This window comes from Brienomyrus brachyistius, unplaced genomic scaffold (genome assembly GCF_023856365.1).
Source record: "Brienomyrus brachyistius isolate T26 unplaced genomic scaffold, BBRACH_0.4 scaffold104, whole genome shotgun sequence".
Lineage (NCBI taxonomy): Eukaryota > Metazoa > Chordata > Actinopteri > Osteoglossiformes > Mormyridae > Brienomyrus > Brienomyrus brachyistius.
Window position 1 is genome coordinate 137102 of NW_026042379.1, and position 17506 is coordinate 154607.

The 17506-nt window shown below is 46.5% G+C and overlaps 1 protein-coding gene across 1 annotated transcript in view; it reads left to right on the forward strand.

The window, feature by feature from the left end:
* LOC125727612 (neurocan core protein-like) overlaps positions 1–17506 on the forward strand; it is a 76770-nt gene that overhangs the window by 40765 nt on the left and 18499 nt on the right. The window contains exon 9 of the mRNA XM_049004459.1: positions 9747–9863. Coding sequence (XP_048860416.1) covers positions 9747–9863 — 117 coding nt within the window. The remainder of the gene's footprint in view (positions 1–9746; positions 9864–17506) is intronic.

Here is a 17506-nt window from a genome sequence, read left to right on the forward strand (position 1 = left end):
AACAAAAGTTGCTGTGACAAATGGGAGGATTAAACTTATCCCTCCGAAGCAAGTATTTTGCAAACCCCTTTTACAAAATCATAACATGGGGACCTCCTTGACCAGGATATGTAACAGATCTGGAGGTCATTGAAAAGCATGGCAGTGGAATTTGTTTGACTCTCTAGGTGTACCTAGGTCTTTAAAACAGCTACCAATTGGGTAGTGATCATTTTTACATTCAGCAATTTCACTAAACTATTCCAGAGTTTCACTACTGTCAAGAACCAGTCATGCTTTTTTCCCCAGTCTGCTAAGGAGTTTTTATATGTCACAAGTAAAAAGGTTGAATGTGAAGTCCTCAAGCAGAAGCACAGAACCAGAAGAGGTCTTCTTTGTGAAGATCACATTTGGTGTCATCGACCTTGGGCATCATGCACTCAGGTGCATGTCAAGAGGAATAACATAATGAGAGCTGAAATCGACATTACGACAAATTGACTCTGGATTACTTACTTAGGGCTTGTAAAAAATCAGTAAATGTTTGCGTAGCACCAAACAGAAACCTTGCAGAATTGATCTGCTAATAGGTTAGTAAAAATAATGGCATTTCATTTTAATAGAACTAATAGTTGAACAATGCTAACATTGTGCTGACCAGTTTGTCCTCCGGAGTATTATCCGGGCGCATTAAACAAGCCGTGTGTGTGTGTGTGTGTGTGTGTTGTGTGTGTGTGTGTGTGTGTGTGTGTGTGTGTGTGTGTGTGTGTGTGTGTGTGTGTGTGTGTGTGTGTGTGTGTGCATGAGGATATGTGACTCATACTTACGGCCCTCACAATTCTTGTTGGGTGACTCTGACCTAATGTTTTATTACCTGAATAAACATGTGAAGTAGTCCTGCTGTCCTTGTAATCTCAATATTCATCTCGTTGAATCACAATGATTTGCGTTGAACAGGAACCCGGAACAGACAGTAAGCATTGCTTGTATGGCATCTGTAAAATTGCCTCCCGGGAAAACTGTAGTCAGTGCTGGTTCATGATAAATAATTTGACTATTTTGAGCTTTCTCCTTTGTGTCTGTGTAACTGGGTGGAGATAGCGCTGCTGGCTCCAGAGAGCAGAAAATTAGCTTTACCTTGGTGCGCTGAATGTCTTGAATACATTTGCATGGGCTAAAGGGAAGACGGTAGGTTATTCACCGCTGAGATCATAGCCTTTACCTTATAGACCCGCACTTTGAAAACACCGACGCGCGCCATTGTTTCATAACCTCCTAGGTGCCCGATTGTTCTTTAAACACAATAAGCGCGATCAATACTCGACTATTTTTTTTTTATTTTACCACAGTTACATAGACTCCCAAGAAGTGTGACATTTATGTACAGACATTTTTTCGTATCAGCTACAGTACATGCGTAATGCTGGATGCTTGACGGTTGCTCTCCCTTCAGGTACATATATTTCAGACCTTACTCCCTATCTCCATGACGTCCGATCCACAAAGGAGTCCCACAGAGAACTATTCTTATCGCTGCCTCCAATGTATGAACCGTCCTCTGTGGCATATCGTTTGATAATTGCAGCCCTTTTAAAATTTCCATCTTTCTCATACATATGACCTAGATTTGCATAGCACATGCTGGGTAAATTTACTTCCATGAACAAAGTAATATAGTCTCCAAAAAAAAAAACCTGAAAAAGCTCTAACACTTCACTCCTTTTGTTCCAGTACACGTCATCCCTCGATGTAACATTTCAACCTCCGTTTGTTTGTCTAAACCAGTTTTAAAAATCATTTCCATTTATTCTAAGAGTCGTGTATGACCTCAGTGCAGTTGTGTCAACGGCAGATGAAGTGCTTATGAGATAACATTAAACCCTTGGCATTTTTAAATTTAGATAAGCTATTTCTATAAGACATTTTAATCTTTCGGCAAACGAATTTATGCTGCTGAGTGTGTCGTTAATTAATGTTTCGATTGCCAGAGTCGATTATATGCTATATGCTTTCATTACTTTTTTAACTTTCGCTGTTGGCTTTAATATGTATCTGCATGTTCCATGCTTTAAGTCTGATCACGTTGCAAACAGCAGTTGCATGTATTAAAGTTATAGCGCGCAACATAAAGCTTACAGGCTGAATATAAATTCGACTATCATATAAGTCGCAGCACTGTGAGAGAGCCCATTTACTAACTGATTGTTTTGGACCTCATTCGGCTTTTTGAAACCAAATCCTTTGCTCCAGCCATATGTCCCCCTATTAAAAGAAGGACATCAATCTTTTACTGTCCGCAGCGCTGCGATAATGCACGGTGAGTGGCGCTTTATAAACCGTTATATCTGCTCTGCGCCCCACAAAATACAACTGCCAATACTACAAGCTCAATAAAATGTCCTGATTGCCGCCTGAATATGATACGGCCAAGGGACTCTGACCTGGTTACAGATCGGGGCAAAGTATTCATTCCCATCTAATTAAATGAGGGTGGATTCGGGTTTCTGCATTAACATGTGTCTAGAACATGGAGTCTGACACTAAATGCTGTATCCGTTTGCAAAATCCTTGTCTAGATTCCTACAGATGTCAGGACAAGTGCACATTTCATCAGTTTTTTCCAACTGCTTTAATGACACAAAAATAATCCGGAATATAAAAGCTCGGTGTTTTTTCAGTTTCATATCCAGAACGCAATGCAGATGAAGGACGAGCGTCACTGGGCAGTTGCTGATTATGCTGTTATATTCGGCACTGCAGAATTCTCGAATTTGAAGCCTTGCTTAATTTTCTATAACCTCACAAGTAGTGCCGGCCAGGCGAATCACGCTAGTAAATCAATGCGCGATTATAATCTTTATCCTAACATGATTTAATGGAAACAATGAAAGCAAAGAAATCGCTGCAAATCACCAAGACAACAACAATGCTTCAAGCTGAGGACCAGGACCTGTGGTCAGTGATAAAACCCCAAAATGATTTACTGACACAAAGCAGTTGTAGTCCAGTCATGCTTTACAGTCCTGTTACACATGCATAAAAGAGACGGTACGCAAGTCCGGTTTTAATAATCGGTAAACACTGAATAAATCGGGATTTACCCAAAATTGAATACCAGAAAGTACAACAAGCTAAATTAACATTGGCCGAATATATACATTTAGTTGCCTCCGCAGCCATGCGTTTAAAACCGTATAGTTTTTTGAGGATTTCATTTACCCTTACTTAGTTAGCTGTTTGACCAGCGTGATGTGAATTCGTTTCACTTAACAGATCGAAACAGCCCAAAGTCCATTATGGAACCGGTGTTCTTCCTGCTGCCACCATAATGAGAGCAATAACGGAAGAAACTGCGATCTGCGTTGAGATGGATGCAGTACAGGTCGAAGGGAAGGATGTATGGGGGTCAGAGAGGTGGGGGCTTGCTTCCCAAGCGCACTGACACCTCACAAACACCTATTAGTTGGGCTGTTTGCTAGACACTAACGGCGGTGTAATCGCATGCTTTGTTTGCCTCATCTGGCATCAAAAGCAACTGGGGAAAAATGCATGGTTTGCTTTCCAAAACGCCACATGCTTAATATTCATTTCTCTCTCTCTGCCCATACTTTGTGTTTTATTTGCTGTATTTTCCAAATGCATCCATGTTTAATCTGTATGCCAGTTAAGTGAGTCAATTGCTGACCTACTCCTTTTTCCCTAAGAAGTAAAAAAAACGTGGAATCAAACAGGCTTACTGCCGGTGGTGAAGTCGCGATGGTCTGTTCTCTTGCAGTACAGATACAAGCGCAGTTTATCTGAGCTCAGTTCTAACCCTACAAGTGTCGTTGTATCAGTGTCTGGTCTTTATTTTATACTTTCGCACCGTCTCCTAACAATCATTCACACCGACGATCTCAGAGCCGGTGTAATATCGGAAAGTGCTACCTATCCAGACGTGCCATCGAGCCTTTCTGCGCATGTGCAGTTCCACCTGCCTGGGATTAGGGTTAGGTTTTAGGGGTTGTGGCAGGGGTGTCAAATTCCAGTCCTGGGGTTCCGAAGCGCTGAGTTTGAGTTTGACACCCCTGGGTTAGGGTAAGTGGGTTATGGGGTTTTTTGGGGTTAGGGTTAGAGTTAGGGTTATGAATTAGCACTACAGTAGCCTGGAACGTAGCAGGTTGCTGTCTGTCTGGCTTTATCCACCCTGCTCCGGTATTCACGATACTACGATGCCGTAGAAACGGCGCTCCATGCAAACGGAAAGTTTTTACTAAGGATCGAAACATATGTTTCTAGCATCACGGCGGAAATGTATCCTGCAGTGTGCGATTTCATTTTATATTTAACAACATATGATGTAATTCAGCACTGGCAGTCTGGATGTGATAACGGGGATACATTTAACTGGCTTTGCCCGTTCTGTTTATATTGGTTTTAAAAACGAATGATTTTGTTTCATTTTCATTTCTTTGTTATTTTTTTCTTAGTCAAATTTAGATTGCTGAAGCATACAGGTAACATTTGTTGAATTCTGATAAATTTGAGTTCATTGTAGGTTTCAGTATCTAGTTTTTATTAGAATGTTTTGACCCTATTTTAGATGCAGGGTTCTTAATTGGATTTATTCAGCGATTTATGTCAGCCGTATAAGTAATTACGAGCTATTTGTATCATGAATACGATTAGTATGAAAAGTTACATGAATTAAAATTAATTAGAATTGCAGTACACGACAGTTGTGTCACTGGAGACCTGGAACAGAGAGACAGATAAGTTGGCTTTAGTGTAGGATGGTTTTGCGGAGTAAAGGCGTGTATAACAGGCCATATACCTGTGCGGACAGGTTTATTATAGTATTATCATAGTTTTGTTTTAACCACCACTTGAGGGCTCTGTGACTGTGAATCTTTATACTCAACTGGTTGGTTGAAACAAAACCTTGGTCTGGACTTCTACTTTCTGGACCTGAACTTCGCACCTTTGTAGTGTGATGGTACGCCTGGAACCTCACCCCGGAGGAAAGGGAAATCGGTTCTGCATTTGTCTGGAGGACTGGGATTTCATAGGCAGGATGCTAGTCCATCACAGGACACACCCACCTTGGGTCACTTAATTACATGTTTATAGAGTGTAGGAGGAAGCACGCGGAGAACATGCAAACTCCACACAGACACAGAGGCAGAATTCAAACCCCCTAGTCCTGATTCTGGGCTTATCCCCTAAAGAACATGTAATCACACACTAAAATGAATATAGGGGCTTTGGGATTCTCCATAGCATTTAGCTTATTCCAGATTCCAACACCTTAACTTTTATCTGAGAGCACATGGGACGTGCACGGTCCCAAGACCTCCGCAGTGTGATCGATGCAGCACGATTGATTAACCGCGGAGCCCTGGGTGTTACGTTCTTGTCACATGATTTCTGTGCAGCCCCTCTTGGGGGAGCTTTGTAGGGACCGTCATGCTGCTCTACATTCATCCTGACGGCAGCATATCCATCTCACGGAGTCTGGCTCCTTCTTCACTGTGCGTCTCCACCTCCACCATAACTACATCTGGAGCTGTGAATTTGGATTGGCTGATGAGGCTCCCATGATTCATTCTGCATGTGCCTGGAGGACAGGGCTTGCAGGCCGGAGTAGGACAAGGACCCTTCTGGGGCTCCTAAATCTCTCACTTTTTTTGTGTTGTATCCAAACACAGAAGCCTTATTTTGGGCAGAAGCCGGTTTCATATTGTCATGGAAGCTCTTCAGTGTTCGTCATCAAAACCTCTCTCACAGCATGTAAATGATCAGCCACCGTGCAGCCATCCTCTGCTCCCAGATCAGCGCCCAGCCATAAACCTATATTTGTTTTTTAGGTCAGCAGACATGGCAACATTTTTAGGTGGATGTACTATAGTGGTCTTATCACTTTTTTGTTGTTTTTTCCCCCGTCGTTTAATCAGTAAAGCCTGTGCGCTCTTTGGGATTCCAGTGCAGCCGTAGCCATTCTGATTTTGACAAGTGCACCTCCACGATGACCTTCCCGGGAACCGATTACGTCTACTCTTTGGCTTCTGAACGTCAGCTTGCCCAGACAGCACAGGGGATCCCGGTCTGGATTATGTCCCGAAAGTGCTGCTCCGGTGGCCCGGTCTCCAGCTTCAGGACTAATGGCTTATCTGGCGTGTAGAGACCCACCTGAGCTCAGCAAAGCCGCGATCCCTGTCTCTGCGATCCCATTACAAGGCTCAGTAATTCTTGGAACGATGGCGCGGGGAGGCATCGGAGACAGAGTGTGTGTGTGTGTGTGTTTCTGCGTGGAGGACAGTAGGTCCCAAAGCCAGAGGTATATCTATAGGCTCACAAATGGCCAAACTGTCGTATTTAATTACAGAATTTTATCAAAAGAATCAAACAAAAAGGCAGATTTCCTCCTGACAGTGTGAGGTAGCTTCATTGCTCAGCATGCCTGACTCGTTTTGACGGATGGTTGCTGCCCCGAGTCCTGCGGTGATGGGACAGTCTCCAAGGTAGCTGCCCACCTACTGATCTAACGCCACAACCCCACTGCTGCAAGTCGGCATGGAGCCCCTCGAAGCTCCGCCGGGGATGCCATCCCGCAGTATGGCCACAACGAGTTTTCCACTCGACAAACAGGGGGAAGCACCGGTGGCAAGCACCCGGTCAAGACAGATGGGGGGGAAATTGGACAGAGATGGAGAGGCAGGGGGTTCTTCTGTTTTAAGGGGGGACTTTATTTCAGTGTTTCTCAGCCCAGTCGCTGGGGACCCCCAGACATTCCGTATTTTTGCTTCCTCCCATCTCCCAGACAATCAATAACACCGAATACGTGATACAGGTTTGTTGGGAACTGGGAGGGAGAAAAAATGTGGACTGTCTGGGGGCCCCAATCACTAGGCTGAGAGACACTGCTCTAATTAGCCATGGGCACAGTGCTACGTGATATTAGCTGATAGAGCCGCCTTGTAACATAGAGCTAATCCCTCTCTATATCTCACTCCCAGCTACACGCTCAGATAGATGAGCCCTTCTTAATAACATGCAGATAGAAGGATCTTAACTAAACAGGGTGGGATTTAAGTAGATAGAACGATCTGAACTAAACAGGGTGGGATTTAAGTACAGCATCATGAGGAATGTGCAGGTAATGCTTGTGTAGTGCATAATGTGTGTGTGTGTATATGTGTGTGTGTGTGTGTGTGTGCGCGCTTGTCCACACACCCGGTGCTTGTTCACTTGTGCTTGTATCCACGTGCAAAGTCACCGCCAGAAATCTGGCCCCAGCTTGCAGCCAGCGAGGAACCGTCTGTGCTCGATAATTTGTGACTAATTGTGTGAGCGGCGAGTGGACGTCCCTCCCCCTGCGCTGGCCGTGGGCACAGCGTTCGGCCTCGCTGTCAGCGCTCACGTGTGCCTCACATCTCTTTTTGAGTCACTCGACCGAACTGGGCCAGAGCTGCTGAGAGCAAGCTGGGTTTTTTTTTATTTTTTGCCAGTTTAAGCAAATTTAGGTTGGCAAGTAGATTCCCTTTTACTGGGCGAGATGAAAAACCAGCGAAGCGAAAAGGTTCCTTGAGTCGCTGTTGGATGCACAGACTCGGTGGTGGGACAGTGCATTTTTCTGTTCGTGTCTTTATTGTTTCTGTGTATAAGCAATTTCGGTCGTTTGCTTCCTGTCTCGGCTGAGGAAGAGTGGGTTTGAGACAGCAGCGCTCATCGTTCCCTGAAATGATGCCGCCAGGCATTACAACTCATCTGTCACCAGTCAGCAGTTTCTGCTACAGCCCATCACATGTGCACATGCATGTATATAAAACTGTAATTACTACAATAATTACACAATTTATTAAACATCTCGGACATTGTACTAGGCCTGTAACAATTAGGCGATTCTGATCGATGTATTGATTGCTACGATGATACGATTCAGCTGACTCAATTAACAAATATTGATTCGTATCATTAAACTATGACGAAACGCTGAAATGCTGCTGGAAAAAATCTGAAAAAAATCTCACACACAAAGCAATCTAGAGATTCACCTTCGTAGAGAGTGGAGACCAACACATTACAGCTCATTTTATGCAGGTTAGTACATCTGTATTCCAGTAATTTCAGGGAGAAGAAAATCCAGAAATAGTTATTTTTTTGCTAAAGTATAAGTACAAGACAGAATGTTGTTAAATACTTTGTATATTTTTTCAATATATGAACAATTAAACATTTATTTTTATGTCTTGTTAAGTCTGATTTCACTGAAATTAGCTTATGTTTTTCTGTATTGAAAATATCGACCTTGTACTACCGAATCGAGTAGTATCGCGGTAACATTTCAAATATTGCCTGATGTCAAACTGCTGCCTTGCAAAATCTAAATTAAATAGTATCGTGACAAAGCTTACGATGTACACCCCGAATTCTAACAATGCATGTTTACGTATAGAACAGGATCAAAGCTGGTTAAGAATCTATCTCATCTTCCAACTGCTTATCTAGTACCGGCCGGGATGTCACTGGTGTCAAGCATTTTTGATATATTCTTGAAGACAGTATCATTCAGAGCTTCTGTCTGCCCATATATCATACAGCCTGTTTTTATTAGTGAGATCTGATTAAAAGGCAATTGCTCTCTCGCCTGTTCTTGATGTGAACTTGCATTCAGTGGCACTTTGCCCACGCCTTTGGCTCTGCTGTTCTTCCTGCGTGGTCACCCCAGCAACCCAGCATCTGAGGATGTGATATCCTCTGCCTGTGAGTGTGTCACCCTTTATCCACGTCACTGCTACAGTTTAAGAGTATATGACAAGTTTTATATAGCGCCCGATGTGATACATTTGATGTACCACCCGATCACGTCCGAATTCATGATACTCTAATGGATCATGAAACAGCGCTTAATCTCCTTAGTAAGGCAGCGAGATAAAGCATAATGCATTGTCTCTGTAAATTTCCCTCTCACAAAAGTAGAGTTAATCGTAATTTAATCCGTTAAATTGCGCCATTTATCCGCAGAAAGGCTCTGCTAAGCTAAGGTGTCATAGCGCTGAAGAGTGAAAGTGCTGCATTAGATCGGTGCTCTAAGATGCGGCAGACTCCATCACTCTTTGGGCTCTGACTGCATAATGATCTCATTATTTATGAAGGCCAGCTTGTCAGCCGGACACGTTTAGCATTGTCCTCCACTGCTCGCCATCCATCTTGATCAACCAATAGCCGGTGCCCTTTCTGCTGCGTTGAAAGTCTGGAGTTTTCCTCCATCTTCACCGTGGGCATATCAAACAAACATCCACGTCCTCGGCAGTGTTCTGCAATTGACGCCACTTGGAGACCTTCCCAGTGAAGGCAGGATTTTTGTTGCACTGGCCGTGCCGTTTGCTGGACAGTCAAATGGGTGTGGCCAGAAGTGTAGCGACAGGACAGGCAAGGCCCCAAGCTGGGAGGGGCCCCCGAGGGCGTCCAATTTAACAACACATCTCCTTTATTTATGTATCCTGTTTTTTCACAAAAGTGAAAATAATGCACTTGTGTTTTTTAGATTGTCTTTGTTAGATTGCTAAAACAATGGTAATAACTTTTACCCTGTTGGGGGAGGGTGAGTTGGAGGGCCCCCAGGACCCCCAAAGTCCCTAGAATCGCCTTTGGGTACAGTTTCCTGTCTCTGGTCTGAGGTCACCTCCATCACCATGGAAATTGCACCAGTCATGAAATGCTAGGTTGAGTGTCTACAAGCTAGGGTTGACTCACTCTAATGTTTTCTGTGCACTCCATCTCCACAGCTGAGGACAACCCCTGCCAGACCAACCCCTGTCTTCATGGAGGGAGCTGCCTGCCTGAAGGGAAGGGCTACAGCTGCTACTGCCCGCAGGGATACTCCGGGGAGAGCTGCGAGATCGGTAAGGAGCCCGGGGTCACTGGTCACCCCTTCCAGCGCATCCTGTGCTATTTGCTAACCGCTGTTAGCATCGCCGTTACTTGTTTATTCCTCAGTCCCATCCTACAGTTACAAATGCAAAGTTTTCGATACAAAGCACAAGGATAGGAATCGATTACACCCGTGACCCATCTTGCGGTAATCAGGAACTGACTCACGTCCAGGACGCCCACTGCCTTTAGCAGAGTTTGGCACTGTTATTTAGCCTATTCCAGCACCGCCTGAGATTCCTATAGCAGCCCGCAGAAAATGAAATGTTCATGTTTTCAGTGGTTGGGTGACAGTTCGAGATATGATGGAAATATCGCCACAAAGCCGCTTTTTAAAAAATCTCCTCCTTTGGTAATTTTCAAACCCGTTTCACATAGCAGCAGCCCAGGGAGGCCTCAGTGCTCAGTGCCAAGCCCGCCTCGAATGTTATCGGCGATTTAATTTAACAATCTAGCGAAGTTGGGTTGTCATAGCAGTGAAGTGATTCACTAGTAGTCTGCAGAGCAATGGACAGAGAGATCGAGGGTGGTGTCAGGACATTGAGATGTGTCGTATTTTCCAGTCTAAAACCATGACTCCATTCCTTGGGCAGTATTTCCTTTTATGCTGTACGCTTTTATGCTCATACATTATATCCACGGTCTGTAAGAATGGAACTCACAATAAAATTGAAATGAAACCGTTCGGGGATATCTGAAATGTGAGTGAGCTACAGATGCCGAAGAGCCTGTAAGGATTGGTCACACTTGACGACTCGCCACTTCAACCGCTGTTGGGCCCGAGGTCGGAATGAGGAGCATCTGATTTGCTTGTGCTTTGTTGGTAGCACATGTGCTCTGGCGCTTATTATGAGGTTTAGTGCAGAGGGCACAATGGTCTGAACCAGCTCTTGTCTTGCTTGACTTGTCTTGTCCATGCAGTGCATTGAATATGGCTGGTGTGACAATAAAGCCCTGCTTGACTTAATATGACTTGAGATAGCGAGGCATTTGACCAGGAACGTTAGCCTAGGTACTGAAAAGCCGCACATAGACCTGGAAGAGGGGAAGAATGAAGCATTATTTAAGCTCCCTAGATATTTGTAGAGATTTGTCACTCGTGCAGCTTGCTATCCTGGTGTGGGACGGCACACGGTGGCTACATTTCTGAACGTGTCCCTGATGTCAGTGACGGATGATCCCATAATGCAAAGCAGCGTTCGATAGAAAGGGGAGGTGAGATTTACCCAGCGGTCACAGCTGCCGCCGACAAGACGTCACCGTGGATTGGCGCGGCGCATTAAATCTATTGCCGGACAGACGGTTTACAGATGGGTCAAAGGTCGAAAGCTCCATCACACCCGAGACAATGGACCGGCAGATGAGGGTTGGGGGCTGAGAAAAGGGGTCTGTGTTGTTAAACGATTTCGTCGATGGGCTCCCAAGACTCATTGGCAAGTCTGAAAAGGCTTATCTGTCTATGGTCACCCTATAGTCCATCAACGAAGGTTTAAATAAATGAAACATTACTCGCCCATTGTTTAGACGAGAGAAGTTAAAGCATACATTTATATTAAAAAGTATGCAAATAAAAAGTAGTAGCATAGTTTTACTATGTATACTGACGCCGCAGGCATTTTCCAGATTGGTTTATATTTTCACAGTTATTTTTTTTCTATTGCACTTTCCGAAATATAAATTTTAAATCTGCTAAGGATGTCACCTGTACTTGGCCTGGTTCATTTGACATAGATACTGTCTCACTGACTCCTGACCATAGATTAGGGTAATAATATTATCATTGGCAGAGATATAAGAAGCAATTCTGGCTCCATTTCCTCGTGAAGAAAATGATGATGGAGGTAGGAGAGGTGTGCAGTCCCGTGAAAGGCAGTCCCCGGGACTTAAGTTGTAATCGCAATTATTTCTGAAAAACGTGTTTAGGATCCCTGCATAATGTATAAGGTGCGGCCTGCGTTTCTACACCAGGGGAATGAAAGATTCATGAGGAGCAGAGATGCGCTTCTTGCCAGCACCCCAGAGGGACCAGGCGTGAGCAGGGACAGCTTGGGCCACTGGGGTGGGGGGGGAGGTCCGTTACCACCTGGGGGGGAGATTCTCAGTTTCTCTTGCATCATTCCTAGCAGCGCTCGATCTCCGTTTAGAGTCTGCAGCCGCCTCAGCGTTGCATGCAAATGACGACTGCAGGCCGACCTCCCTTAGCAACGGTGGATACAGCAGCGCCAGCCTCCGTCCTGCTAATGAGAGCGTCTGCGGAGGGCAGGCCCACATTTAGAGGAGGCCAGGCTTCCCGTCGCACTGTGCTGGGCGAGGAGGACGTAACTCTTCAGCGTGAGGATGAGTGTGCCAGATGGTTACTGGACCAGAGCTACTCCCATTACTGTCCAGCTTACATGAGACACTTTCTGTGAAATTACAAGCAGAGAGGAGTGGGGGAAAGATGGGGGGGGGTGGGTTGGCCTCGCAAAGGAAAACACTCCCTGCATAAACCCGCAATGTGTTTTTTTCACTAGCCAGGCTTCATGGATTTTAAATGGAATCGTAAAGCAAACAGAGATCCGAAGCCATAAACAAAAACAGGAGTAAAATGCGATTGCGATGATAGACCTGACATTGAATGCGCCTGTTTGGTATTCAAAGCTGCATGTATGTGGGGGGGATATTCTGGATATTCTGTCTCCCATCCATACGCAGATAATGAGAAAATTATTCAGATTTGCTCCCCCCCCCGATAAAAGCATCAGTGAGTATAAAAGAACAGCCACAGCAGAATGATGGCACCATTCTACAGGCTGCTCCTCGGCCCTCTCGATCCAGTGAGGGGGTGTTGCACTCCGTTTTCCCCCTCTAAACCCGAGGGAGAAAGTATGCGGTTGCAAGATAAACTTCGTCTTGGGTGGGGCTCAAGCACCTGTTCACTGGTCAGACCAGTCAGCCAATCAGAACTTCCGCTGCCATTCTCTTTTATCTCTTGCAATCTCTAGCGCTTCTTCGTTCCTGTTACCGTTCCGCTCCCTGTTCCCCCAGCTGTTTGCGATGTGGCATGGAGCGCGTATGGAACTCCCGAGGCCGCCGGTCTTTGCGTTAGGTCGCACATTCGCATCGCCGGGGATGACTCTCCGCTAGCTGAGATCTGTCTCTCCTTCTCTCTCGTACACACTCGCACACGCTGCAGAACATGCGACCAGCGCCCGGCGCAGGACTCGCTGCAGCGCTCAGGCAGCAATAAGCCTCTTTGCAACTGGGTAATAAAGTCGTGTGGTGCAGGGCGGTGGCGGTGCCTGTGTGCAGGTTGCGGCTGGCTGCGGCGGCTCTAGCACGCCAGTGGCTGCACGGCAGCACCGGCTGATTGATGGCCCGGTTTCCATGCTGCTCTCCTGGCGCCGTGCCGTCGCTTAAGACAGATGATTGGCTCCGCCCGCCACCCATGCTTCATTAATTCAGCCCCCGGCGCTCTGTCACTTATCGGGACGAGATCAGTGGACCCCGCTCCATTATCTGTCATTCGCAAGCTTCTCATGCCACAGATGGGACGCCCTCAACACCCTCCTCCCCCATCCCCGAAATCCACCCACCCGTCCGCCTGTCCGGCCCTCTCCTCCCCCAACCCTGCATCACCTACTCCTCCAGACAGAGCCCACATACCACCTGGGCAGCCGCTGCAGGGGTGGAAAGTGGCAGGCTGGTGTCGCCCTCTCGCTGCCAAGTGAGAACGAGGCACATCTCCTTGGAACCCAGCGGGATTCCGGAACACCTGCCGTCGCCATTGGAGACGGATATGGATGTTTCTCTTATCTGCCACCTTTGTTGTCACGCTGTTATACTGCCGACGTTCCAGATTTGTTTGCCAGCCACATGGGTGGGGCGGGGACATATCAACAGAAGGAGACCCACAAATTGCTGCGTGGAACCCTGGGAAATGTAAAGGTATCCACACCTTTTGCCAGTGCGACCCCCTACTTTCGCCTGTAACCGTGGCTTGCAAAACAGTAGGTTTTTGACCAGAGGGGCGGGGAAGGCATGTCGGTGTGTGTGTAAGAGGGGGATCCTTTCTGCCGCAGTCCTGTCGTAAATCACCCTGACCCAGAGAAAAAGAGAGGGGGGGGCGTCTCAGCTACCGGCTGCAGAAGCCCCGTCGCTCCGATTGAGTTCACCGACTCCGAGCAGAATTCAGAATGTGCGGTCTGGAAACAGAATCACACAGCGCCTTAACTCGGGCGAGTCGCGGGGGTCGCTTGGGTAACCGCGTCAGACCTCTTCCTCTCCATCTTGGGTGTTTTTCACAGGTAGCCTCGCAGCTAACCATTGCTCCTGACCTCTTTCCTTCGGGCTAATCCTGCCATAATTTACATGATCCCCCGGGGACTCCTGTGGCGAGTGGGGCAGGATACGGCAGCAGAAATACCAAGCTGCAGATCCACAAAGACGGAAGATGGCAGATGTGACGCTTCTCTCCCCCTGAAGTGCTTCCCGTGTGACTTTGAGTTGTCTGGCACTTAAGTAATTTGGGCACTGATTCACGTTTTGACCAAGGCGTTCTGCCCTTAATTACCACTGATTCCAGGTTTCAGAAGCATGTGTGAGCAGTGTGATGGTGTACCGGGTTCCAATGTTGTTTCACATCTTCAGGGTCAAGGGTTCGCCTACGGTGAGTTAGCCTGAGTGTGTGTGTCTATTGTGGCAGTCTGGCATGCTGTCCAGGATGTTCCATGCTCACCCTAAGCTTACTGGGATAGACATGAGGCTGTCTGTGACCCAGTACTGGTAGATTGTACTGTACCCAGTATTGTAGCCACTTCTACACACCTGTGTAACCGTTTCTTCACAACTGGGACAGATGGCGGTTTGCATCAGTTCCCTACTCACTCCCCCTCCTACAGGTTTAACTTCATTTGAGAAGGTCCTGTCTGCTTTCGTAAGCCATTGTTCAATGGGCTCCTGTATTCCGTCGCCTCCTTAAGTCATTAAAGAGGAACTCTGGGATGTAAGCGATTACCTTTGGCATCTGTCTGCCCCCCCCAACAGACCTGCTCCTCCCTGGCCAATCACAATTCGCAAGACTATTGGTGACAAACATGGCCAGCCCTAACCTTAAATGCACTACCCTGAAATGTATCTCTTCAGAGGTGATGCAGAGGCTGCTTGCTCACTGTCATAGGGGGGGGGGGTTGAACATCATTTCCTGTAAGCTGCTCACACTTCAGCCTCTGGGTTTTTAGCCACAATCTATGCGAAACATTTCTTACAACAAAGGTCACAGCAAATCTAAAATCCTGCCGAGCCCCCCCTAATTTCCATAAGATTTCAAAGCACATGCTTCCGCTGTTTTCCTATCTGGGGTTCTGCACTGCGCAGATGTGATCCTCCAGTCCGGAGAACATCCTGAACTGATCTCTCCAGTGAGGGGGATGGTCATGCAGAAGGTAGTGCTAACCCTTCTGCGGGAACAGCTGGACCCTAATGCCTTAGCACATCCAGCCCTGTGTACCGTGATTTCACTGCTGGCCAGGAAATACATCGCTCCAGAGCGATATCGATTTTTCTTCTGCCTGTGAAGTTTCCCTCGGTGGAACTTCATCCGAATGCATCACCGTGATTGTATCATACGAAATGACGTTTGGGTTTTCTTAGGTCCCAGCTTACAAACGCAGGAAAATAACACGAGGTGTGATTCTGACTGATTTAAACCCAGAGGCTGGAGATGCTCAGAGTGCCCCCCCCCCCACACACACACACACACAGAAGGACGCCCCCCTCCCACGGAGAAGCGGACAGCAGCAATGACTTCACCTGTGTAGAGATGCAGTTAGGATTGCTGTGCAGCTGAATGAAAGGTGATGGAAATCACACCAAAAGGCGTGTATGTGTATCCTAGAGTACTCATGAACTCCTACTTTATTTGTACGACTTTTATGATGAGATACCAGCATGCAGTGTTTTCAGTAGCCCATAAGTCACACCCTAGCACCTGGCAAACTCTGAGCTCCACTGCGATGTGTCCCGGGGGCAACAAAGGGGGGCAACTCTGGCCAGACACACTGCCGCGTATGGCGGCGAACCGGTCGCACGGGAAGCCGAGCAAACCGCAGCACGGACCTGCGAAAGTACGTGGCGTCTTTCATCAGGGCACAAAGAACGCCATTATCTGCAGACATCTCCAGTGGCAAATATCCTGAAATGAACCCTGAAAACCAATCCAGCTGAATCTTACCCTTCCAGACACAAGAGTCCCTCAGCCCTCAGTAAAGAGACATAAAGTAATATGTGTGTGACTGTATGGAGTCAGATTAGCAGATGTAATAACACACGTTTGTGTTTGAAGAAGGGAAATTCTGTCAGCTGCTCCTGATTTAGGGCAAATAAGAAACATGCAGTATGTCCTCTGTATAATATCAGACTGATATTTGAAGAAGGTATATTTACGAAGATTAAATATATTTAATCTAAATAAATGGCTTATATCTTTTGTTCCTGGATAACTTAGCTAGGTAACACATAGAGCAGCCTGCTGTGACATCGGCATATTCCTTTAGAAGGCTGTGTGATCAGGGGAGGTTATTACTGCTTATCAGCTAAGCTATTATTTATTAGGAAAAGCTTTTAAAGCAACTTAATGTTGAAAAGCTATGTTTTCAATGATGCTTTGAGTCACAGCGCTAACGAGCGGGAAGGTATTTATCTTTAATAGATTGCTGTAAAAGAATGTGCAGTAATGGAGCAAAAACGTAACGAGACAAGATAAGGAGGCGAGGAGCAAGTGGTTGCTACGGTAATCACAGGTTTACAGCCGCGTGGTTAATGCTGGTGTCTGCCGAGGCCGCAGGTCGCTTTCTCGCTATTGCTGTATGAAAGGGAAGCTCTGCTCTGGACTGGGTCCATCTCTTTGGGGTCCGGGCCATTTCTCCGCAGTGTGCCAGGTGCTGTCGGTGTCTCGGTCACCCACCATGTTTCATCCCCGTTTTGTAAGGTGCGCCTCCCTCTGTCTTCTTCGGCGACCGGATCGCTGTGAAGGACACTGACCTTTTTGCTCGTCCTCAATGGCTGGTCTGTCAGACCGGGATAATGGCAGCAGAGGCCGCAGATGGAGAATCACATCCCTCTATCCATCTTCTATGAAGACAGACTGAGATGGGAGTCCATCTCAGGCAGCACAGGGTGGGGGTACACTGGATGGCAGGCCAGTCCCTCACATTACCCGTTAATTTCCACCCATGGCCACGAGTCCTAATATTTAAACTAATATTGAAGTAGCCATTTGGCTGAACGGCATCCAGACCTGTTAGAATCTTATATACCTGGATCATGTCCCCCCTTAATCTCCTTTACTTGAGGCTAAACAGATTCAACTCAGCTAACCTCCTCATAAGATATTCCTCTAAGACCTGGAATCATTCTTGTAGCCCTACGTTGTACCCTTTCCAAGGCAGCAATGCCCTTCTTAAGGTATGATGACCAAACCTGCACACAATATTCTAGGTGGGGTCTTACCAAGGAATTATATAATCGTATCATCACCTCCCTTGACTTAAACTCCACACACCTAGAGATGTAACCCAACATCCTATTGGCCTTTTTAATTGCTTCCCCACACAGAGTGGGACATGGAAGCATCAAC